The sequence below is a fragment of the Diospyros lotus genome, chromosome 14 (assembly GCF_014633365.1).
Source record: "Diospyros lotus cultivar Yz01 chromosome 14, ASM1463336v1, whole genome shotgun sequence".
NCBI lineage: Eukaryota > Viridiplantae > Streptophyta > Magnoliopsida > Ericales > Ebenaceae > Diospyros > Diospyros lotus.
Genome location: NC_068351.1, coordinates 1,373,991 through 1,399,381, shown reverse-complemented (window position 1 = coordinate 1,399,381; position 25,391 = coordinate 1,373,991). Strand labels below are relative to the sequence as shown.

The 25,391-nt window shown below is 37.7% G+C and overlaps 4 protein-coding genes, 1 non-coding gene and 1 pseudogene across 9 annotated transcripts; 4 read left to right on the top strand and 2 right to left on the bottom strand.

Annotated features, from left to right (window-relative positions):
• The first annotated feature begins 946 nt into the window (after positions 1-946).
• Positions 947-1,467, top strand: LOC127789500 (uncharacterized). The gene has a single exon (XM_052318371.1). The coding sequence runs from the start codon at positions 947-949 to the stop codon at positions 1,367-1,369; it is 423 nt and encodes a 140-aa protein (XP_052174331.1). The 3' UTR covers positions 1,370-1,467.
• A 1,218-nt stretch (positions 1,468-2,685) lies between these two features.
• On the top strand, positions 2,686-11,100 carry LOC127791075 (probable proteasome inhibitor). Of its 4 annotated transcripts, none has more exons than XR_008020855.1 (10): positions 2,686-3,032; positions 3,133-3,307; positions 3,727-3,873; positions 4,748-4,810; positions 6,040-6,120; positions 6,235-6,266; positions 6,398-6,458; positions 6,566-6,643; positions 7,386-7,551; positions 10,987-11,100. XR_008020855.1 is itself a non-coding variant. In XM_052320824.1 (10 exons), exons 1-9 carry the CDS (start codon positions 2,858-2,860, stop codon positions 7,456-7,458), a joined length of 885 nt encoding a protein of 294 aa, XP_052176784.1. In that variant the 5' UTR covers positions 2,686-2,857; the 3' UTR covers positions 7,459-7,460; positions 11,005-11,100. The 4 variants fall into 4 exon arrangements, 3 of the variants coding, with proteins under 3 accessions (XP_052176784.1, XP_052176783.1, XP_052176782.1); XM_052320824.1 differs by having other exon boundaries at positions 7,386-7,460; positions 11,005-11,100; XM_052320823.1 differs by lacking the exon at positions 10,987-11,100 and adding an exon at positions 7,570-7,726 and having other exon boundaries at positions 7,386-7,460.
• Positions 9,279-10,236, bottom strand: LOC127791076 (23 kDa jasmonate-induced protein-like; annotated as a pseudogene).
• Positions 11,101-15,063: 3,963 nt separating the features above from the next.
• LOC127789962 (uncharacterized) lies at positions 15,064-18,940 on the top strand. Of its 2 annotated transcripts, XR_008020703.1 has the most exons (7): positions 15,064-15,595; positions 16,282-16,372; positions 16,811-16,983; positions 17,441-17,501; positions 17,597-17,651; positions 18,400-18,481; positions 18,658-18,940. XR_008020703.1 is itself a non-coding variant. In XM_052319088.1 (6 exons), exons 1-5 carry the CDS (start codon positions 15,473-15,475, stop codon positions 17,611-17,613), a joined length of 465 nt encoding a protein of 154 aa, XP_052175048.1. In that variant the 5' UTR covers positions 15,065-15,472; the 3' UTR covers positions 17,614-17,651; positions 18,400-18,940. The 2 variants fall into 2 exon arrangements, 1 of the variants encoding a protein (XP_052175048.1); XM_052319088.1 differs by having other exon boundaries at positions 15,065-15,595; positions 18,400-18,940.
• A 1,355-nt stretch (positions 18,941-20,295) lies between these two features.
• On the top strand, positions 20,296-20,367 carry TRNAP-AGG (transfer RNA proline (anticodon AGG)). The gene has a single exon. It is a non-coding gene; the product is annotated as a tRNA-Pro (tRNA).
• Positions 20,368-20,644: 277 nt separating this feature from the next.
• Positions 20,645-24,145, bottom strand: LOC127789958 (rop guanine nucleotide exchange factor 7-like). Its single transcript, XM_052319086.1, has 7 exons — positions 23,228-24,145; positions 22,994-23,110; positions 22,705-22,859; positions 22,440-22,514; positions 22,049-22,342; positions 21,585-21,941; positions 20,645-21,503 (listed from the first exon to the last, which is right to left on the bottom strand). Exons 1-7 carry the CDS (start codon positions 23,616-23,618, stop codon positions 21,024-21,026), a joined length of 1,869 nt encoding a protein of 622 aa, XP_052175046.1. The 5' UTR covers positions 23,619-24,145; the 3' UTR covers positions 20,645-21,023.
• Between the last annotated feature and the right edge of the window lie 1,246 nt (positions 24,146-25,391).

The window sequence follows — 25,391 nt, the reverse complement described above, 5'->3', positions numbered from 1 at the left end:
AGAATATAATTAAAATAATAAAAAAATTAAATAATTATAAAAACATATAAAAATACAAAAAATAAAAATATAGATTCGTCCTTAAGAAATGATTCAAATGAACTACAACCACCAACATACGTACAACTGCAGCGGCCGGGCAAATGAGCGGCAGGACATCATCAAGTCTTCATATTTAATACTAAACTAATGCAGCTCTCTGCCATTCCTCTCTTGCCTTGCCTCCAACTTACTCAGCATCTCTTACTTCTTCTTACACATATATCCAAACTCGCTAAACATAATGTTTCTTACCTGTCGTTTGTCCCCTCTGAGAAATTCCATATTAATATGCAGTCATGTCCCTGATTCTGAAACCACCCCTCCACAACTCTAGCTCAAGATTGATGATGGATTGAATACAAGAATTATAAGACTCAATTAAACGGAAATAACCCATGTTGCCCCCACTGCCAGTATTACAGACATAATCAAGAAACTCTGGTGCCCAGAAGCTTTGATTAATGAGAAAGTCAACCCGTCACACAGCATTGGCTCTACTTTGTTTAAGGTTTTTAGCGTCCTTTGGCGGTGCTGGCTCGGGCTTCTGAAACGCTCCAGCCTGGAGTGGGAATCAATGGTTCTTCCCAAATGCATTAAGCTTCTGATCATCTTCCTAATCCCATCGATTATATTATAGATTTCATGCTTAATTTGTTAAACAAGTCATCCCAGTCAATGCTTTAGGACGAGTTTACAAATAAACACAGCAGCGATCTTGTTCCCCTGATTGCAGCCCCAGTTGTGTTCCAAATATTCTAAGGCTTCCACGTGCACTTCCTTGGAAATTTCCTTCACCATTAGATCATCTCAAGCTCACACACACACACACACACACATATATATATATAAGCCCGAGCCTCGAAGATCACAAACCATCGTCTTCTTCAAGTACCCATTTGCCGAAATGGCTCAGTTTCTTCTCCTTTTCTTGATCCTAGCCGATGCCTTTCCGGTTCAAGCATCCGGAAGTTCAACTGTTCATCCTATGGCCGAATCTGCGATTCGGAAACTGGGAAATCACCAGGCCAAGACGGCGATTTATTCCTCGGTTTCACCATCTTTGAGCCCATCCAAAGCGCCGAAGCAAGCTGAAGCCGTTCACTCTGGAAAAGAGGTCAGTGCATCAGATGAAGAGACCCAGTTCGTCCACGAGACGACAAGTCATCATCGCCGCCACCGTCCGAACGACAAGTCGGTCGCCGGCGGCGGCGTGATTCTAGGCGGCCTTGCCACCACTTTCTTGGTGGCTGTTTTCTGCTACATCCGAGCTACTAGGAGGAGAAGTGTTGCTGATGAGGCTAATGCTGATAATGCAATCCCTAACTGATGGTTTATGGATCTGTAAATACATCATGGGAGGCATTAAGAGTCGCCCATTTGATCAATACTGCAATGAATATGGTTTTTCCAGCATAGTTAATGAAAAGGGAGATTAATTACTGCTGATTGGATTGTTTATATATATATATATATATTTGAACTTTACCCTTGTAGCTCTAATTTGGTGAAGAAAATTCACACAACATATGGTCAGTGGAGCAATTTTGGTGGGTGAGGGTGAGAGGCTTTCTTGTCTTCGAACTTTCTCAGGAAACAAACAGCAGATACAACGAAGCAACATTTTACCATGTTGATCACAGTTTAGTTTTCCATTTTTTAACATTTTGTTGAATTCATTCACTCCATGGTGTCATGTACTAGTAATAAAGCTAAAATTCTCGTGAATTTTTCGTCACTCCTTCTTTTAATTCTGATAAAAAGGATAAATTATAAGTAGAGACTGTACTTCACTATGTAAGAAAAAAAATTAAACTCACAACCTACTGGTGTGAATCCAACTTATCGTAACCCAACTAATCGAGGTGTGTTCTAGGGGCAATAAAATTAAGCTTGCTCTAATATTAAAAATTAAATTAAATTTAGATTTATTAATAACAATTTAAATTCTCAATAAACATAGTAAATCACAAATAATATTGATCCCCGTTTGTTGCAGTTTAATTAAAGAAATTATACCTTCTAACTTCTTAGATTATAGCTTCTAAAATTTAGAATAAGTTGTGAACTTGTTTGTTACAACTTTTTAGAAGTTGTAGTTAAACAGTTGTAGTGTTTGATACCATAAACTGTAAAATAACTCATTTTTGTATAATTGTCCATAATACCCTTAATAGTTATAGAATGATAATTTAAAAATTAATTAGTGTATATATATAAGTTTCAAGTGTTATAAAAAAATTAATTAGTGTATAGAGAGAACGGGAGATGGCGAGAAAGAATAAGAGATCTGAAAATGGAGATGGCAGTGGAGAAAAGAGACCCTTGATTGCGTAGACAGAAGAGTAATTCTTTGTTAAAAATATGGAAAAAATTGTTACAAAAATATAACTGTTTAATCAGAAGTTGTAGAAGTTGAGGTATCCCAGTTTTGAAAAAATCAACTTCTACCCCTTCTAAAAACTGGTAAAAGTTATAAATTAAAATTTTAAAAACTAAAACAAACACTACATATCTATTTTTTTAAAATTAAAAATTAAAAATTATAATTTTTAAACTACAACAAATATGCCCGTTAATTCAGTCGAAAAATGACTTATTTCCGAACATTAAACCTTTAATTGTTATACAAGGCCAGTGGGCTTTATCGTGGGAAGCAAGCAGGGGAGGGGGTTCAGACTTTAAGGAGTCTGGTTCTAGTCTATTCCCAATACTCAATTTTTCTGCGTTTTTCCAACTCCACAACTACAAGAACCTCGAACCGACTTTACCATTATCGGGATCGAATCAAAACTGAACAGATCTGTGAAACCGAAAAATGGCGACAGAGCAATCGGTGCTGGCGGTGATTCGTGCGGCGAGACCAACCTTCCGAAACGCCCACGACAAGATGGCCTTCGCCGTCCACGCGGCCTTCTCTGCCGCCGGCTACGTCCTCCACGACACCGGTCCGTCCGCCTTCTCCGACCACGCCCTTTCCTCCTCCTCGACCGGTAAAACTAGAACTGAACTCCCTCGTGCGTATGTATGTATTCTTGTTTTGCTTATTGTTGTTGTTGGGTTTGATCAAGAATTGGTTTTTCTCGTGGGTAGATGAAGTGGGGATCGATCAGTGGAACGAGTTCGAGGACAGCTACGCTTTCCTCTACTCGAGTCCTGACGGGGGTTCTAAGAAACTGTTGGTCAAGTGTGTGGCCTTGAACGACAAATTACTCGTTGACGCTTTGAGTGACGGCGCTTCGTCAGAGCCTCTTCATCTTGAAATCAAGTATGGAATTCTCCTTGCCTTTTGCAATTGAAATTTGTTGTCTAATTGGTAGTGATCAATGTTGGATTTGGTGGTGGTTTGCAATTGAATTTGTGGTGCGGCTGCGGTATTTGGTTAATCTTCCATGTGAAATTTGCCGTTGAATGACTTTACAATTTGGTCATTTTCTGTTAAATTTTTCTTGTGCATCAATGTGAAAATTCTTGGTTTGGGCCGTGATTTGCAACTTTGTTCCTGTTTAGTTTTGGTATTTGCTGAAACAATCCCTTTCTTGGCCCCATTTTGCTTAAAAAGGGGAGCGCCGCCGCCCCCCCCCAAAAAAAAAAAAAAAATTCGGGTCAGTTGGTAGTAAACATAACATTGTCCTTAAACTTTTCCTTTGCTTTCATGTAAATTATAGGTTTGATTGTCATTTACAGTATCGAGGACCATGACAAAGAGAATGGGGGCTCTAATTACGGTTCGCAGTATAAGAATTTGGAAAAGCTGGTCAGCAGTATAGATGAAGAGATTCTGTCTAAACTAAATGGTGCTTCACGGCAGATTTCATCCACTGAACCTTCAAGGTGATTCATTTTGATCTTTGTTCTTTTAGTAATTTTATTCATGTGCAGTTGGTTTCGTTGGCACGGCTGGGTATGATTATAATGAACTTTGAGCAAGAATATTTGGGTTTAGTCAACTTTGCCTGGTTCCCAATTCTTTATGGCATGTGAAATTTTTCTTTGCATACTTTACAAGGGAAAGGGTTAGTTGGAGTGTCGTTTGAAGTCATGATTTGATTTGAAGTAGGTCATTTATATATGTGCATATATTTTAAAAGATACTTCCAATAGGAATTAGAATGAGAACAAATTGTTAAGGTTTTTTTTTACACCCTAGTGCCAAATTCAAAGCCCTAGCTTTTGGTTGCTTTTATTTCATCCGTAGATCTTTTTGTCTAATTTTGTTCATCACCTTTCATCTTAATTGGAGTTCATTTGTGCTATGATTAATTACTCAAATGCACCATGGTCGGGATTGCGGTTCCAACGGGGCCTCCTATCCTGGCATTACCGATCTTAGTGGATGACTGGATGTTGAACATGCTTTGCATTTTTCCACAGGATTTTTATTTTTGGCCATTAAATGTTGAATGGTGGAGCTTTTTGTCATTATTGGTGATATCGTATTCTGAAATAATTTTCTGGCAGCTAAGCTTGTTTTTTCTGAAAAGAGAAATTGCTTCACTTCAACATTTTGGTATTGGCAGATGGGGTGGGAGGCTAGTCACCTATGTGCTACTGATTGTTGTAGAGATGGGACTGTATTTTATGTTTGTGGTGAAGCTTCAGTCTTTTGATTAATGTTCTTCTATCATAATCCTGGTCGTATTCCTTACCGGAAGTGCTTATGCTTTTGTTATCTCAATTACTGATGCTTTCTGTATTCTATTTGCAGTTCTCGGACAAGGGATGTGAGAGTTACTGAACCCCGGCATCCTCAACGGCCTTATCCTACTGGGTACACTTTTAAACCGAAGAATATTTTTTGGATTGATGCATTGCTTGAATAGCAACAGTGTGGTGGCTGCTCCCATCATGAATATTGGGTCCGCATATTTTAGGTTTGGATCTTGAAGTCATAATAAGGTCATATAGATAGAAATGTGGGATTAAGGCTTGAATATTGTGGGATTCTTGACCATAAATATTATGGTAAAAAATTTATTGCTGTTTTCTATTATTAGAAATCTCAACTTCATTATTGTAATTTCAGTTGCCACAGCTCAAAGGGGAGTAGATTAGAAAGTTGGTTGTCATGATATAAGCCATAAACAGGGAGTAAGACATGCAAGTGGCGGGTTGTCACATGCACGGTTGGGAAGTTGGGTAGCTAATTCTAGAAGGGGGCACTAATGTAAATAAAACCTTCCTTTGGCGGGAATGGAAGTGCGGGATCCTCTCTATATAAAGGACCACTCAATTGTATTGAGGCTATGTTGAATTTTGAATCAAAATCATTCTAATTATTTCCCAATTCTCTCTCTCTATCTCTCTTTCCCTCTCTTTCTCCCGAATTCTATCTCCCTAACTCTAGAGAATTCTTGGAATTCTCTGGAATTCCTTGTCAGATTCATTAAGATCTGACATTGGTGTCTATGCCACATGCAAAGGATGGATGAATTGGATTAAACCCAACCAACTAAAGCCATGGCCCAATTAAAGTAAAAAATGGGCATATGCTATACAAGAGATCACATGGTGGAGATTAAAAAATAAATAATACACATCTTTAATTTAGGAGACACTCGATTACACATCTTTATGGCAATAAATTCTTATAGTCGATTTGAGTGTCAATTAGTTGACTCTGTTAATGCGTGATTCACTCAAGTAGATCCATTTGAATAAGGAACTGTGAATTGTAGAAGACTGTGAGGGGCTTTTCCAAATATCTAAAATCTTGAAGTAGCTTCAGAAAGCGAAGTTGATTTTTCTACTGCCATGGAATAATCTATCCATGTTGTGACCGAACTTGGTTTAGTCAGTCTTGAGGGCCAATCAGATGATCACATGGTTTTTTGCTGAGTTGAAAATGGTAGTCGGCTAGGGGGGGGGGCAACCAAAGCTGGTGAGTTTGTGAGGACACATGGAATTGCAATATGATTGCCTTGATGTTTATATGCATTCCATATGATGAAACTTGTAAAATATGAGACTGGCATTACTTATTAGTCGTCTTACATGCAGATATGTATATCCTCCAGTTCCTCCCACTGTTGGTGGCAGTGATCTCTTTCCCGGGCCTGGTGCTGGAATGTATCCTGGCAGGTATTAAGTTGTTTTTCGATTTCTTAGATGCAAGCCCTGGTTAGTTGCATATTTATTCAGTAATTGCACTTCATGACTTCCTAATTCTAAAATTTGCTTCCAACTGTCTTTCAGAGGTGATTTTACCCGTGGGGGCATGTTTGTAGGTTTGTAAGATCCATCTATTTTCTGCTATCTGATCGATGAGCATAATAAACTCTTTCTACACATACATCTGTTCATTAAATTGATGCTGAATAAAGTGAACTCTATATAAGCTTACTTCATTATGTTGCAGGACCTGACCATCCTATATTTGGTGGGATGAGAGGGCAACCTGGTTTACCTGGAGGACTACCGTGAGATTCTTGGCATCCCAACCCTCTTTTTTCCTTTGCCCCTCTCCTCTTCAATTGAAAAACCTTTATTGACATGGGCTACAATTTGTATTCATTAATTGAAACAGGGGTCTTCCACCGGGTGCTCGTTTTGATCCTTATGGGCCACCTGGTGTTCCTGGATTTGAGCCTAATCGGTTTATCAGGTACACAGATGCATATGAAAATGCCTTGTACTTTATGAGGATTGTCTGAACTGCAGCATAATTAAGCAACTCATGTTTTCATCATATAATCTGCACATTTATTGTTACTAAATTTTAGGCCATCTTTTGGGAGCTCGGAAAGTTGACTAAAATTTTGGTGTAAATAGAATTTCTGCTACAATCTCTTCCGAAATGTTGGCCAAACAAGGTGAACTTTTTCGTAAATTGAAAACGAAACAATCTAAGAGAATTGGCAGTTAAGACACGATGGGCATAGTCTGAAATCATCAAATATGAGATGAGGCTTTTAATCTCACATTAATCCACTTTTGTCTCCCCAAAACCAGGGAGTCTGGAATATTAATGCAGATACATTATTCTGGACTTGGCTGAAATCAATTTTGATAACACTTGTTCGATCCTATATTCAGGGAAGCCAGTGTGGCCATTTGAGTTAAAGCTTTCCTCAAATATTTTCAGTCGCGATTTTGAGTTACTCGACCTTGCCAGCTGAAGCTAATCTTCATCTTGATGGCCAGCTTGGCTAGGTTTTCAAATCTTCGGACCTTGTCCTGCTAATCTACATAAACTGACAAATCACAGCTTGATCCAGTTTTTGGGTTCTGCAGAATGCTTGTTTGTTTATGTCTGATGATCTGAGGGAAGAACGAGAACCTGTCTTCTTCCTTTGTTGTGATTGTGCTGCTGTTAACATCTGTATTTTTCGCCTTATATGTTGCAGAGACCCGAGGGGGCCGAGGGGTGGATCACATCCTGACCTGGAGCACCATCCAGACGGTTCTGACTTCATTTAGAGGTTCTGAAACTCACCTTAATTTGTTTTAGCTAAAACTTAGTAATGTTTACATGTCTTGTTCATAGGATACATGGAGCCCTTGTAAGCAAAGGTCTGTTTTCTCTTTTAGGCCGTGTGGAGCTTGATGCATGGTGAGCATCTGTTCTATTACATAAGCAAATACCCTTTTTAACGTTAATTTCATTTGAAATCTTCTATGTTTTTACTTGCACGGCCACTCTAATGGTTTGTAATGAATAGATGATCAGTAGTTGAGTTTTCGGTTAGTCGGGCAATGGCTTGGTTGAAACAAAATGTATAGTATATATATTGCACCTGAGTGGAGTGGAGGGAAAAACGACTCTGTTTGGCAAAAAAAAAAAAAAAAATTTCACAAGCCAGCGATTGAATCGGTGTGGTTCAACCAGTCTAGATTAAAGCTTTGTAGTCTTAAATATTAGGCTGTGTTTTCTATATTTTTTAATTTTTAGTTTTAAGTTTTGAATTCATTTTCAATTTTTTATTTTGGTAGTCTGATTTTAAAAAATTAAGAACGCTTTCTGTTTGTCATTTTGAAAAATTATTTCTCAAAACAAAAAATTAGAAAACATTTTATTTTTTAAATTTTGAAAATAATTTTTTAATAATATTTTATTTAATAAATTTGATTATTAAGTAAATTAGAATTATTTAATGTCTATATATTATTAAATATATATATATTTTAAAGTTAATGAATTTTGTAATATTTTTTATTATAATAATAAAATATGAATAAATAAATAAATGTATTTTGAATTTAGAGTTTGTTTTGAATTTTTTTTCTTATTTTGAGTGTTTTTTATAATTTTTTTTTTTTGTTTTTAGAAATGTATTTTTAAAAATAATAAAAAAATGTATTTTTATTATTTTAAAAAATTAAAAATTATAAATGATTTGAAAATAGTAAGTATTAATATTTTGAAAGAGGGCAAAACTAGTTTAACCATTCGGCTGACAATTTTTTTGACCCAGCCCTTAATATGACCACCTGCTTCTTCAATTCACTAAACCATTCCGATTCAACCTTGGTTCGGCCTTTTCTTTGATTTTGGTCTGACTACTGAATCGTTTATCATTCTTTTTTTCCGATTCAATGTCTCGTCTGATTTTGAAAATATTAATTTACCCTTGTGATAAAATTCTCTTTCTCACCTGGTAATGGTATATATATATATATATATATTTTAACGAGTACAAATACATTCCAAATGGCAATCCCACCAATGACAAAAATCGGAGTCTAGCGAGTGGGCCTCTGGCCCATATAGGTCGAGCCCAACAGCCGAGTTCAGTCTCTTTTTAATATATTTGTTTCTCTCATTTTTTACTGAATTTCGGGACAAATTTATATTTTTATGCCTATATTTTTATAATTTTTTAACGTGATTATTTATTTTTTTATTATTATTTTAATTATATTTAGATACTTATATTTTTAAGTTAATTTAACTATTATATTTTATTTTTTTATAATAATTCAAATTTTTTACTATATTCTTATAAAGATTTATTAAATGTTGACGTTTATTTTATTATATTATATTATATTATAATCTTTTAAAAACAAAATAAAATGTCAAATGACCATATATAAGATTTTCACAATTTGTAATATCATTCGTTCATATATAATCATCATTAATATATTCAAGCCAAATATATAATACATCATCTCGCACATTACATTGTTAAGTATGACACTATTAAACAATGGATGCTATTTAATTATTTGTTACAAACCTTAACCATTAACACACCATATAGTACATACATGCATTGCCATACATACACAGAGAGAGAGAGAGAGACATCGTTGGCGCTGCTGCATATATATATGATGGATGAGTTTGTGGGGACTAAGTAAGTGGAAACTTTCTTTCTAGTTTGCTTGAATTATTTATTCCCTGGAATATAGCGACTGCACCGCAGGCATCATCTGGCACCACATCGAGAGTGGATTTGCAGTTCTCACATTTTGCCTCGCTTTGGTTAGTACTACCACCATTCAACCTTTTTAGAATTTCCTGCATGCCAAACGGTATCATTGTCATAATGGCCGACTTCCGTTCCTTAATCTCTGTATAAACCTGCATACAAACACACACATCACAAATCTATCTATATATATATAAAAGATTACGTAGATCAGATCAGATCAGATGTACATATATATATATATATGTGGGTTTGTTATATTATATATATCAACTCAAATCCCAACAACTGGTCAATCGACAAGCTATTGATGAGAGGGGATTTGGAACCTGCCTTGCGTGAGGTTTCTCCTCCAGTTCCACATATGTTCAACCAAGACATCATCCAATCACACTGTTTCCCGTCCGGATTCGTGCAACGATAGACGACAGCGCCGACAGATTCACGGGGGTTTCCAACGTAGCCGGAGTGCACAAACTCTGCCCACTGGCCACCTGGAATCTCCTGAGGGTACGGGATTGCTCCGATCCGGCCTTGGAAGTCACGGGACTTCACAAATGTTAGAGCGCCACTCCTTGCATTTTTAATCAGACCTATACCAGATACCTTTAGAGAGAGAGAGAGAGAGAGAGAGAGAGTATAAAAAATACACTCAGATTGCATAAACAGTGAGTAGCATTCCTCATATGATATAATATAGTGATTGGTTGGTAGTGGTACCTGCACTGCACAGTAAACTCCAAGCGAAGCGGGTGATATGCTGCTGAGTGCTGTGTCTCTTCTTGCTTCTTGCCCACTTCTTCCTCTCCGAGGGTATATGTGTGTGTGTGTGTGTGCGCGCGCGCGCGGTTAATATTTTAAATTATGTGTTATATTAATTTAAATATATAAAATATTAATACAATACAACCCAACAAAATGACAAACCGCAGAAGCAGTAGAAGCTTTGGATTCATCATCTCCTCCTCATCACCAATTGATGAGTGTGGTATGGTATGGCAACCAACCAGTCTCACTCTTGTCTCTTGCTGCAAGTAGCTTCTGGATCCCAAAACTAAAATAAATACCCACAAAATTATAATGATCTTTTTAATCACCCATGATTAGCTCTAATTATCTGGATAAGCATTCTCATCACCTCTCCTCTTGAGGGGACACCACTGACATAGAGAATTGATTTAGGGTTCAAACGTCACCAATTTGGAAAATGGGAATGGATAAGCAGAGGGGAAGATTGGTGATGGGATTCGAAGTCGATGATGGAGCTCCATGTGGCTCATATTTGGACACGCGGCGACCCCCGGTGCCTCCCCCATCACTTTTTTACTTCTCACTTTGGCCCCGCCCTTTTCCAGTTTTGTCATTTTCCCACCCTTTCTTGGGCCTCCGACCCCTCCTTCCCTTCCCTCACCACCTCACCTAAAAGGCTCTAGATCTGGTCTGGTGGTATAATTTATACCTGAATGGAGGGTTTGTGTAAAATTTTTAATAAGATTATAAATGATATATAAAATACTTATATCACAACAAAATAATTATGAATGGAGGGTTTCTGCCCTTGTAAGCAAAGGTTTGTTTTCTCTTTTAGGCCGTGTGGAGCTTGATGCATGGTGAGCATCTGTTCTATTACATAAGCAAATACCCTTTTTAACGTTAATTTCATTTGAAATCTTCTATGTTTTTACTTCTACGGCCACTCAAATGGTTTGTAATGAATAGACGATCAGTAGTTGAGTTTTCGGTTAGTCATGCAATGGCTTGGTTGAAAACAAAATGTATAGTATATACATTGCACATGAGTCAGGGGAAAAATGGTTCGGTTTGGCAAAAAAAAAAAATATATTAATTTTCAAAAGCCAGCGATTGAATCGGTGTGGTTCGACCAGCCTAGATTAAAGCTTTGTAGTCTTAAAACAGTAGCATTTTGAGCCCTTTAAAAAGGGGCAAAACTAGTTCAGCCATTCGGCCAACTTTAGGCTCCATGTTGACAGTTTTCTCGACCCAGCCCTTTCTTTGACCACCTTCTTCTTCAATCCACTAAACCACTCTGATTCGACCTCGGTTCAGCCCTTTCTTTGATCTTGGTCCGACTATTGAATCGTGTATTATTCTCTTTTTCGATTTGGTGGTCTGGTCTGGTCTAATTTTGAAAATATTGATTTACCCTTATGATATAATTCTTTTTCTCGCCTAGTAATGGTATCAATTTCTTTTTTAACGAGTACAAATACACTCCAAATGGCAATCAATTACGAACTAATCCCACCAATGAGAAGAAATACAATTCAGGTAAAAATCTCAGTCTTTCGAGTGGACCTCAGGCCCATATAGGTCCAACCCAACAGCCCATGTTTGAGTTTGGGCTTTTTTTAATATATATATTTTCTCATTTTTATACTGACAATTTTGGAGCCAAATTTATATATTTTATGTCTGTATTTTTATAATTTTTTAGTGTAATCATTCGAACTTTTTGTAATTTCAATTATACGTAGATACTTGCAATTTTTTAGTTAATTTAATTACTGTACTTTAATCTTTTTTTAGGGGACAATGTGAACTTTTTACTATATCAATTACACTTTTATATCTATATTTTTGAGTTAATTTAAATCTTATATTTTAAAGTGTAAAAAAATAAAATAAAATTAATATAAGATTAAATTTATTCATTTTATTTTATTTTTTTATAAATTAAAATATAAGAGTTAAATTAAATTAAAAATATAGATACAAGAATAGTTGAAATAACAAAAAGTTTGGGGTGTTACACAAAAAAAATTAAAATATAAAGATTAAATTGAGTGAAAAATACATGTTTAAAAGTATAACTAAAACAACAAAAAAAAAAGAAGTTGATTGAACAAACGTGGAATTTTGATGGTTTGAACGTTAAATTGCTGTTGGGTATGGGCTGCCATTTCATGGACTGTGGGCTGTCACATGCACCCTTGACTGGATCAGAATCACAAGTTCCTATCTATATCTCATAATATTTGACCAAAATACAATACAACACAGTACGATACAACCCAACAAAATGACAAACCGCAGAAGCAGCAGAAGCTTTGGATTCATCATCTCCTTCTCATCACCAATTGATGAGTGTGGTATGGTATGGTATGGTATGGTATGGCAACCAACCAGGCTCACTCTGTCTCTTGCTGCTGCAAGTAGCTTCTGCCTTCTGGATACCAAAACTAAAATAAATACCCACAAAATTATAATCATCTTTTTAATCACCCATGATTAGCTCTAATTATCTGGATAAGCATTCTCATCACCTCTCCTCTTGAGGGGACACCACTGATATAGAGAATTGATTTAGGGTTCAGACGTCACCAATTTGGAAAATGGGAATGGATAAGCAGAGGGGAAGATTGGCGATGGGATTCGAAGTCGATGATGGAGCCCCATGTGGCTTATATTTGGACACGCGGCGACCCCCGGTGCCTCCCCCATCACTTTTTTACTTCTCACTTTGACCCCTCCCTTTTCCAGTTTTCTCATTTTCCCACCCCTTCTTGGACTACTTGCCCCTCCTTCCCTTCCTTCTCCACCTCACCTAGAAGGCTCTAGATCTGGTCCGGGGGTATAATTTATACATTAATGGAGGGTTTTTTATATAAATTGTTTTATTTTATCATCATACATATTATATTAGCATTATTATAATATGTATGATCAATGCTACGTGGCGTGATTAAATAGATGGACATTTGAAAACTTAACGGGTTGTCAAATTGGTATTTGATTAGTTAGATTTAATATTTAATATTGAATAAAGTCATCAAAATTTAACATATCATATGACTTTAAGAACCCGCTAATTTCTCCAAACACTATACTAAATATAATGTTAAAATAATTAATGTATAGACATAATATATACGATATTTTCTTAATAATTAAAAAATATAACGTTTAGTCACATCATTCAATATTTATTGACACACATTTTTGTAACATCTCACACCGAGCAATAGGAATATCCGGGATAATTTATCTTGATGGGCCTACGTGAACTTCCCAATAAGGTCACCTATCCATCGGCTACCTCAAGTCAAGCACGCTTAACCCTAGAGTTCTTTGTCTACATTCAATCCAAAAAGTATCTAGCTAGTATCATTTCCTTTCTTACTTATTCTCGATATATACTACCTTTCTCTGGACTCTTGGGTATTACACACATCGTGTCATCATCATGAGGCTCACAGCTGCAGGTCAACTCTTAGCTCTCGTCCTTCAACAGCCAGAAGCCACATCGCACTTATAAGCCCCTCAATGGTCGTCTTCTGGGCAACCGATGTGGGACAAACTAGGAGAAACTCGCAGTTGTGGGCCCTATAATGATGACACGATGTGTGTAATACCTTAAGAGTCTAGAAAAAAATGATAGTATATATCGAAAATAAGTAAGAAATGAAACAACACTAGTTGGATACCTTTTAGACTAAATATAGGCAAAAAACTTCAGGGTTAAGCGTGCTTGACCTAAGGTAACCCAGGGATGGATGACCTCCTTGGGAAGTTCACGTAAGCCCATTAGGGTAAGTTGTCTCGGACTTTCCCATCGCTCGATGCGGAGTGTTACAAAAATATGTGTCAACAATATCTTAACTATTTGTAACTGTGCATTAAGAAATTTTAACATTTTTGTACATTAAGAATCAAATGTCATATTTTTTAATTATTAAGTGAATGCAATAAATCAGTCATCCTATTCAAATACTTCTAATTAGCCATTTACATAGCGTGTTATTTATAAAAACGAATGCATTCATACAAGTGCTAACGTAATTTTTAATAGTTGAGACATCGAATTTTGACGTTTTGTATATCGAAAATTAAACGTTATATTTTTTAATTGTTAAGATGGTGCATTATGTATTAAGCTATTATAATATATAATATATTTTATATGTGCGGATAACATTATCTACATAAATAACACTTTAAACACTCAATAATGACACTTTTATGGTGTCAAAGTAATATTTTCGAATCATCAAAATGGTGTTTACGCTGATTTTATGTGACTTTTCTATTTTTTAATCTTTCGAGTTGAAAAGTTTTGTGAATTGACGGTAAAAATGTGATCTTTTTCCCCCATTGCTTTTCCCATCAAAATTGTCTATTTCTATTTATACACATTCGTTTGAATATTCAAATGCAATTTGGCCGCTTTGGATGTATTTGGTTTTGTGACGCATCCAAACTGCAGTTGGACGAACCAATTTGAATTAAAAAGGGTTCTCCTTAAATGAAAAAATAATAATTTAAACGCTTAAATTTAATATTTATTGAAAAATCTTTTGAGGGGTGGTGGGTCCGTCACTATCCGTTTAACTTTACACGTGGCAGTGAAACATTGGAAGCTAACAGAGATGGCCCACCTGGAACTCAGGTCGTTCCAAGTGGCAAAAATCTTTGTAATTTTAATGATATTCGAACAATAATGTAACGTTAATGTCTTAGAAAGCTTAATTAATTGCATTCACCACCTCTCAATTCCAAGTTATTGTACGAAGTACTAACACTATTGGAAATTACACTTGAGTTTAAGCCACACCATTAGCAAGACGAGCTCCGTTTGCTTAAGCCGGTATTACCAAAGCAAGGAACATTGCCTAATAACTTTGATGAGCAAAGTCAAGGGTAGGTGCTAATATGGTGCGCCCAAGACACCAAATAGCCTTTTATCAGCAAGATGTAATCTTGAATATATATATATATATATAGAGGGGGGAGGGGAAGGAAGTGAGGGTGCGTGTGTGATTGACGGCAAATGGACGGCATCGCTGTTGGCTGTGGATTATAAATTGGTTGATCTTTCACGTGTGTATATCTTCCTCTGTTTCCGTTTCTGTTCCTTTGTTTTTTGTTTTTTCTCTTTGTTTCCCGCTGCACTTTGTGTTTGTTTCTTGAGAAATCTGTCGGTTTGTGCGATTTTTCTGACCCCTTCGGGACGGTGGTTCGTCTATTTATACCGCCGTCCTCTCATTTCGGTATTACAAAGCAAGAGAGGATTGAATAACCCATATACGAAGAGAAGTATGGACGGGAAGAAGAAAATGGGTTCTTCGTCGTCGTCTTCCTCCTTCACCTCCGATCTTTTCGGTTCGAATGATTCCTCTGGTTCTGGAATTTTTGGGTCCATCTTTGCGCCTTCTTCCAAGGTAAATTATTCACTTCTTTTTCCGACGAGTTCCATTCGTTTCTTGGGAGTCATTTGGTTCAGTTTCATGTGTCTGTTTGTGAGTTTTGTGCATTCTGTGTTATTGCTGTGGGTTTCAGAGTTCTGTTGGCGGGTATCCTTTCCTTCTTTTTTATAATGGTTTCGTTCTCTGGAACATGTTTTATAGTATGTCTTTCTCTCGGGACTTCTTTTACAGTTTTGAAGGGTTTCCATCAATTGCATGCTTTGAGTTCTTAATGAGGTTTCTGTTTAAGTTCATCAAGTTGGGTAGTAGGCCATGAAGGTCAATGTAAACTTTGTATTATGACAAGCCACCAAGGCTATACTAAGGGTCCTCTGTGACGTACGTGAAGGTCATATGTTCAAGTTGTAAAAACCCCTCCTTGCAGAAAAGCAAAAGGAATGCTGCATATATATGCGACCTGTGCTGATCCTTGTAAAAGTGGGAAGCTTTATGCATTTTGGGGGCCCCTTTAAGTCCAGAGAATCGTTACTGTAATGTAGAGGTTTCAAGATCTCATTATGAGATTTTCCCATCCGTGTGCGGTAACAATAAAAACTTGCAATCAACCCAAGAGTTGTATTTCAACCTGATACATTTAAGAGCTGCGTATATTTGAAATTTATATCAGAAGAAACACTAAACTTATATTCTTGTTGTTTTAGGTATTGGGAAGGGAGTCCTCACGATATGAGGTGCCTGGGAAAAGGCAAGACTCTACAAGTCAGGTTTGGGGATCTAAACCTGGAACTCAAGGTTTGTGAAGATTAACCTATACATGAACATTGAATTTGTAGCTTGGATTCAACATTTTACTGTCCTTTTCACGGTTTGAATTATTCTGTTTGATGAGTATATCGGATACTGCAGTTGTGCCCTCTTTCTGTGAAGATCAAACTGCTATTACTCGTTTATTAATTTGGCAGATTTAGAAATATTATTTCAAACATTTTCATTCATGAAGTTACCACACTGCCTCTGAAGATGTTTAACCTAACAGAGTAGTATCTAGTTTGTTTGAGAGAGGTAAAATCATTCCTGTTATCAGAATAGGTTCTGCTCTGGAAATTGTTCCTCACCAACCAATTTTCAGTTGCAACATGGGCAAAAAGACTAAGACCCTCCTAAAATGATGTTTTATTGGGTTTCTCATGGCTCTCTTTTTGTTATGAATGCTAATTCTTCTCTTTCTAGGCACTGTGCCTCGGAGCAGTGGAGGTGAAAATCTGAGCATGCTTAATGGGGAGACGAGTCCTTTTTATCAAGAGCAAAGGGTGCAACCTTGTCATCTTAGCTCATCCATATATTATGGTGGTCAAGACATCTATGCTAATTCTCAGAATCCTCAGGGCTCTGTATACTCGACTGTGAGTTTATGCTGCATTCTTAAGCAAAGACTTCATAAGACAACTTCTTCCATACATGGTTCAAAGAGTTATCATGCATCATATGAGTTAAATAAGCATGATGATTTTGCAACTACTCAATTCCAGATAATACATCAGATTAGAAAATTAACCAATCAAGAAGATTCATGCTTTGGGATACCTTTCTAATGGAATTAAGTTAATTAACCAGGTCGAGGAATATCTATTTGATGTATATAGATGCGGATGCAGAGAATGAACCTTTTTGTTACTTCTTTTCATCTTTTTTATTTTCTGTTCTTCTTGGAAGAGGAAGGGAGGGGAGGGTGATTGATACTTTTATATATGGCTAGATGGGGATTTTCGTGGGAATATCACTTATTACAAAGCGAATATATTATATCTTGATTCGTCTATGCAAATTCAACAGTGCACTAACAAGTTTTTGCTTTCTTAGTTCAACAAAGATTGGACAGAAGATGATTCGGGCAGTGCTTCAAGAGGAAATTGGTGGCAGGGTAAGATTCCAGCCTGTTTTGAATGTGCAGAAAAGTGGTATTTCTAGGATGTGCATATTACTTACGTCATTGTTGTCAATTATTTGCTTTTGCAGGGTCTCTATATTACTAAGAGCTCACTGCCGTCACATGTGAATTTCCCACACTGAGGTATTTACTAATAACATGAGATATCTTCCAGCCTCTAGGACATTATGCTTCCCATTGTAAATGCCTCCATTTATCACCTCCAAGTGGAAGTCCCTTAAGTTTCACATGAATTTCACATTACTTGTATTGTTTTCCTTTAAAATAGTAATTTGCCTTTTTTCATTCTGTTTGGCTTTTAACTGTAGGCCGTATTTTCCAATTATCTCCACTCCCTTGAATTCTTTGCTGGATGGGTGATCCATGAAAGGGCTGCTTGGATAGTAGCTTTGGTTAAGCATTCCGGTGGCTTAGTCATCTGTTAGTCTACCCTTATTTTAATTATTTTGAGCTCTTAAAAACTAGTTTACTTGAGAGACATGGAGCTCCAAATACTTAAAAGTAAACAAGGTGGAACTGAATTTGTGAGCAGAAGCTCACAGAGGTCATTTTCAATCCCAATCTGTATTCATAATAATGTACTAATTAAAGAAATCCAGTAGTACTTTAGTTCTTCCTTCTTCAGTTTTCTCCTTGTTTGGCACACAACTAGTAAATTCCAGCGTGCAAAAATTAAAAGGTAGAAAGAAGAAGAAAAAATTGTGAGGAAAGAGCAAAAAGTTAGGAAAGCTGAAAGTTCAAAAAAAGAAGTCATCGTCTATGTTCTCATCGGAGATGTATTTTTATTATTTGTGCTATTTTTATTCCAGTCTACTGATCTTGATTCCTAATTGATATGACCTTCTTATTCTCTTTTATTTTTTGTTTGCAGGTAGTCATATATTTAGAGAAGCAGTTTATTCGGCCTTATACTGGGAAGATAGATCGATAGTAGCAGTTCATTCCACACAACTGTATGTTTTCTCTCGCAGCAGTGGCTCACCAAAACCATCATATCTAGTTCTAGTTATATCCATTGCTCTTGGCCATCTCTTTTGCGTTGCTTCCTCCTCGTGAAAATATCAGTGAACACATCACTAGATTCTTAATTGATACGATCTCCCCGTTCTCTTCTTCCATTCATTCACAGGAAGTCGTATACATAGAGTAGCAGCTTATCCTACCTTATATGCATAAGATAGATGGATAATAGCAGTTTGTCGAAGACAACTGGGCTCTTGGTGGTTCTTCCTAGTGTAAAGAACAGTGAACGCAATATTTAGTGAAGGATCAAGGATTAAGTGGCTTTGTTTCATATCGGCAACCTCTGCAATGTGGTTGTATTGTATGAATTTGAAGTTTAGTTGGCATAGGGTGCTTGAACTGTACTGGCATTAGAGCTGTTAATTAATGATATATATGTTTGCAAGAAATCTCTCTTCTGAACTGGGTTTTGCAACTTTCTTGTCATTTTGTCTCTTTGAGTGTATGTATTATCAGGCCACCCTTAAGTTGGAAGGGATGGACAATGTTGAGAACAATAAATGGTGGGTGGAAAATTAAGTTCTACAGATAATGAAGCCATTTATGCCCCAAGATAGAAGCTGCAGCCTGCAGCCATGTTGCTATCCTTGTCAATAATTAAACTGGGAATTTCTCTTGTACGTGACAACTTATCTTTTCATGGGTGGGGCGAATCTTAGAACCAGCTTGACCAGTGAACAGGGACAGGCCCATGTTATGCGAGTTCGACTCCCAACTCTTGTGCCCACAAAGACAAGGGCACGATTGATGGCAAGCCATTAATAGTAATGGTATGGTCGTCTTTCTTGTGATCGAAAGTTATGATTTTGAGCTGCCTTTTTCGATTCTCGCAAGCGAGGAGCCTCCTCTACTGGCCTGTGTGTGGATATGGGCAATGCTTTAGGTTTTCAGTTGATGTGCCATCTGCTAGAAACGACTAGTAAACCAGGCGCTGCTGATGGGGGCTGAGACCCACCAAGTGTGAATGGGTTATGACATGCACCCGTCTTGCGTCTGGTAGCCATTGTCAAAATCTGCTCCAGAATGAGTGGTGGTTGCGCAAGCAGCACAATATCTTGAAATGTTCTAGTCCAGCAACTTCCTGTTTGGTTTCTGAGAATTTGATCCTTTTTAATGTGAAGAGGCCATTTTCTGTCCAAAACACCATCAAACTGACTGAGACTCACCCTGATTCAAGGCATCATCAACCACGTGGGATGGGTCCTGCCTCCGAGTGACGACGTTAAGCTACTAGTTGCAGCCACATTTGAAAACTCAACAAAGACCACGATTGATTGGTTACCTCACAATAGAGACTGAGACCCAGAATAAATTAAGATATGTTAATATGAAACTCTCAATGCTAATATATGACTTCGTTACAGAAATCAAACCCGTAAGATTGCTCACCACTATACTACAACAACAGCCAATTAGTTGCATGCCCTCTTCCTCTACTTTTATATCAGAATTGATTTTTTCGTAACAATTAATTGTGAATTATTAATACATGGAACATAATAATATTGTACAGGAGACAAGTGTTAAAAATTCCAATTTCTAATGTAAATTGTTGAAGAAGCTAATGTTAGGATCATGCACCTCTACAAGGAAACACAAATCTTAGTTTATTGAAATACTTAATTTGTTAGAAAATGAGCTCAACAGTATATATTTAACATTTTGCTTTCCATTTCGTAGTTGTCCTGAAAGAAACTTTGATAAATACATATATGTAATTATTATTGAACAGTCACAAGCGTCAGGGCATTTGGTCTAGTGGTATGATTCTCGCTTAGGGTGCGAGAGGTCCCGAGTTCAATTCTCGGAATGCCCCTTTCAGATTTGACATTTTTTTTGCCTTTTCTTTTTTAATTAGGCATATTAAATGAGTCAGAAACAACCAACATCTTGTCTTACCTTTTCTTTTCCAAATTCTAGTCATTGCGACACTTACCAAAAATGTTATCTATTTCTTCATCTGAAACTTGACATTTCATCTTATCTTTTCTATTTTAATTAAGCATATAAAACGGGTCAGATCAGGTCTTTCAATTAAGCGTGACAAATGAGTCGGGCCGGCACTTTGATCTTGCCTTTTTATTTTCCATCATTCCAATCATCCTGATATTTACCCAAAAAATATGATGTTTACTTCTTAATGTGAAGCCATGCCCAGTACAGAAATATCATTTGCAGTCGCCATCATATTCATACTGTTGTAATCAACTAATTAGAAACATGGAAATGGATGCCTCTTCACTTCTCCAGGTAGTTGAGTGAGTTCTCACTCACTCTCAACCAGCCAATGAAAAGGGAAGAGATCTCCATACCAGAAGAATTAAATGTCTCATGGAACACTGGAATGCAGTTGTGTTGTCTGATATACTTTCTACATCTATTGAACACTGAGAAGAACCGGTTCATGAACCAAACACAGCCACTGCATAGCCGCCAATCACAGTTGGTTGGTTCGTTCGTTCATTCATTCATTCATTCTTCCCAGGCTGAATCCTGTATGGATGGGCTGGCGGATTCTGTGCAACACTCGAGAGAGTCGACCTCTGTTTGGCATGTCAAAGCTACGCGAATTATGCTCGAACACGAATCCGATCTTTGGACTTTGCTGCTGCTGCTGCTGTTGTTGCCGTCTTTCGGTCTTGGATCCATGGAGAGATAATCCGTCAAGATCTTCTTCTTCACGGCATATCCCTTGGCAGTGCCGGGGACTGAGACCTGTGCAGGTGAAAAGTTGGGGCTGGGGAAAGCCGTTTTGTATGGAGTGCCGGAGCATGGAATCCCAATGCTCTTGGGAGCAACCAAGCCTATCTTTGAGATTGCCATGAACTGATCCTGATCCAAATGCTTTGTCAAGTCATCGACATAGAGCAGATCATCTATGCGTGCCACGATATTGAATGCCAGGCTCTCCAAAACCCGCGAATAGCTCTCTAAGATGGACTTCCCAACATCCTGAAGAACAGGGAAGGGTAAGCGTATGTATCAAAAAGCCAAGCCAAAGCGGGAAACAACACAAGGGCTGAAGATTTAAACCTTGTTGTATTGGATTTTACTCATGTCTAAGCTTGTCTGAGGGAGACCGGGGAACCGCTGCTTCAAGGAAAGCAAGAGGCTTTCAGCTCTTTCTGCGAGCATCTCTCTCTTTTCTGTGTCGATAACCAGCTCCTTCACCATCTCCCATGATGACTTGGAGGTGGTCCGGCTCGTGCCATTCGAGGGCTTTGGATTGGTTCTCCGGTGCCACAAATAGATGGACGCCTCCACCCGGTTGGCAATCTCAAGCGCTTGATGCTCGGAGGACAAATCGAGGCAGTCAAGTAGACACTCGGGATAGAATTGTTCAGATGTCATGTACCGGTAGATTAGATCGCCGACGCTGGCCCTACCGTTCTGTAAACAGGCGCAGCCAAAGCAAATAATACATTAAGCAAGGACGGCTAGTACACCCATGCCATTAACCGGAATTTAAGCTTTCACGGCACTGGCATATATTGTACCTTTGGAAGGCTCTCAAAGTATGCCTCCGGGACTTCCATATCAGCCAAAGTAACGCTATTGATGGCCATGGCTGCTTTTAGAATTTGATTCGTGCAATCGCGTTTGTGCTGCAATTGCTTTCTCGAATTCTCACCAAGCCCACCAGGAGGAACGCGAGGCACCGGTAGCCACCATTTTTCCTCTTGGCGGGGAAGGGGCCTCCGAAAAGAAGATGAGCCATCGGCGGCATCTGGGGCTAGGATCCCTTGGTCAACATACCAGAATTCCATATCAACAAAGCTCTCTAAGATCTCCTGTGAAAGAACAAAAGCCTGAATTCAGAATGCCTGCCTCTCAAGAGCAGTGACAATATTAAAATTAACAAGAAAATAATGATGGGAAAATTCTTACAAGAAGCATGTTATCTAACTTGCGCAGTGCTGGGAGATTGATATAAAGATCTGATCTGGGCCGAGATGTCATAACCTAAACGACAACGCGAAAGTAAAGGAGATAAGATTAAGGTTGGCAATTTATATTAGGCAGGCAGCATTCAGCCAAACAGTTTATTGGTAATTAATAACTGATTTGCAATGAAAGACTAAAGTTGCAGCAAGCCAAGCAACAACTTAGGAACTGAATTTTCATATGGACACCCTTGATGAGTTTGATTTACCTCAAGCTTACTTCCATCAGGGAATGTCTGCCAAGAAGGTATTAACTCAACAATGTGGTCACTAACACAAAGAAGCCACTCCATTTCTCTTCGCCACATCGATTTCTTTTCCGGCGGTAGGGGTTCCAATCTCCAGAGTTGCCCGAAAAGTGTAGCTAAAAGTTGCAGCAAAACACATTAACGGCGACAAGTACAGCAGAATACAGCACTTTGGCATACACAAGCCATGACCAAATTATTCACGTCAGATTGAAGCAAAAGGTAAACAATGAAATGGAGGGCATCATACCACATAGATTAGTAATTGCATTTGAAATAGCCAAAGCAGTACAAACACCATTCCCACAACCAGACATGTCTTCTCCAAGCAGCAATTTTGAGAACCTCTCCTTCATCATTTCGGTCTCTATTCACAGCCCATTTAGGACAAGATCGAGTTGTCAAGTATAAATGCATAATACATAAAAGGAAAAATGTGTAGAGCTTTACTATATCCAGGAAAGGGAAATGAAGCCATCTGTACCTGGCATTGAAGACCCTTGTTTCTCCAATTTTCTTCCATCCAAATGTTGCTTCTCTGAATCTTCAGAAGCAGCAGACCGGGCACAATGTGGCAGCTCAGGCTTCTGAACAGGCCACCCCATTGAAGGGGGAGAAGATGAGACCTCAGAGCTGCTGTGACTATGCTCTTCATTCACTGTCGCCTCTGACACCAAAAAATCAGAGCTTGAACTACTTTCCCTGCCTTCCTCTTCAATTTCCCCAACAAAACCCTCAAACCTATGGGTACAAATCTCATCCTTGTTCTCTTCCAAATCTCTATTTGTCTCAACTTTAGCTTCAGTTGCAGGAGAGGGGGAAGCGCAATAGACGGAGTTGTTCACCACCTTGAACCCTTCCATGACAAAACCCATTTGCCACTTCACCTCCACAAGCCAGGCAGATTTAGGAGGGATTTTGAGACAGAGGAGGCTGGAAAAGCTGACAATAGCGTCGTCGGGTTATTTGATATTCTGAGCTTGAAAAATCCAAGGCGGGGAGGGTGGAGCAGGCATTAATGCTTCTGCTGGATTGGGCGTCTTGTCTTTCTTCTTGGCGAGGGAGGGAGGGAGGGGCTCTATCTATCCACAAGGCCTCAACCATGTCTGGTTGCCAAGGGTACAAGTGAACAAGAAGGGCAACATAAAGGCGTTAACGGGGATCAGGGGATCAGATTGAAGATGGGTTAGGCTATTGAAGGCGGCTGCAGCTGCTCAAGCCCTGAAAACAACAAATTATAGTAACGTGAGGGAGAGATTGGCATCTGGCAGTGACTCTCTCTCTCTCTCTCTCTCTCTCTCTCTGGATTGCTTTGCTTAGACAAGGGCTGAAACATAATTAAGGAGTGTGTTTAAGGATTGGAAAGTGGGGTCAGTGGGAGTCTTGCAAGGGACGGATATTATTCTAATTACGTCTTACCATTTTCCCCCGTATGACAAGCTGGTAACCTTCTGTCCTACATTTGGTGGGTTGGTTAATGGCTAAAGTGCCCTTTCCTCTTGGGTCATTATATTAGCCATGCCCTCATTGGGTTGAGTATGTCTAAGAATGTGGTTAGATTATTTTGGGTTTTCTTTAATCTAGTTTGGTTTTATTTTTATTTCTAACTCAATGAAGATTGGGTTGGATCTCTATTGATGGGTTAATTTAATTTTGTTTTCTATTGAGTCTAATATATTTAAAATTCTAAATTTATTTATATAAAATCTAAATTAACTTGATTCATGGTACCATATAACCATTGTAATAAGAAAAAGACATTAATGATAATTTTTCCCACATGTGACGTAAAAAAAAGATTTGGCCTGTGTAAGTTAATTTTAATGTTTGACAATATTAATTTATTAAAAATTACTAAGGGAGTCAAGTGAAATATTTTTTTTTTTCCATTCTTAATTTCTAAATGTAAGGTAAAGAAGCAAACCCTCCATTAAATAGTATCATTATTCTCTTCACTCCAATGATAAAAATCACACAATATATCTAAATAAAATATCTAAAAGAAAACAATCGAGACTTAAAAAACTCAAACTAACTTACCAACACCTACTTTCTACCAATAGGCAACAATATCTAGAGAAATAAGTAGTTTTCTATTAGGAAGGGTCGTGGTGAGATGGATATGTTGGGTTGGGTATATGCTTCCTTAGTAAAACAATAGAAGAAGAAGAAGACAAAGCAAGAGACCATTAATGGAAACAATGATTTTGAAGCAAAGGATGCATGAGATTTGAAATGGGACTTTTAATTGGGATTGGGCCCAAACAAACAAAACATGAGAGAGAGAGAGAGAGAGAGAGAGTTGCAGTTGAGATCTCATAATAATCAAAAGGACCCATTCATATCATTTATCTACCACTTTTGTAACTTCCCTTGTAAGGCTTTATTCCCCCCCCCTTGGATGGATCATTTTGCCGGTTGTTCCAACTGAAAGGATGCTAGAGATAGGCTCCTCCCAACGGCTACCATTACATCTTCTTAATGCTCATACTCAACTCAATTGTTTTCTTTTTTTTGGGTTCTTCTCCCTTCCCTTCTTAAAGAAGGAATAAGATAAGAGTAATTAGTTGTTAACATTTGAAAATAATTTTAAAATTATCTAAAAAGGACTCCAAAAAAATTATATACACAAAAGGTTGTCAAAGAAT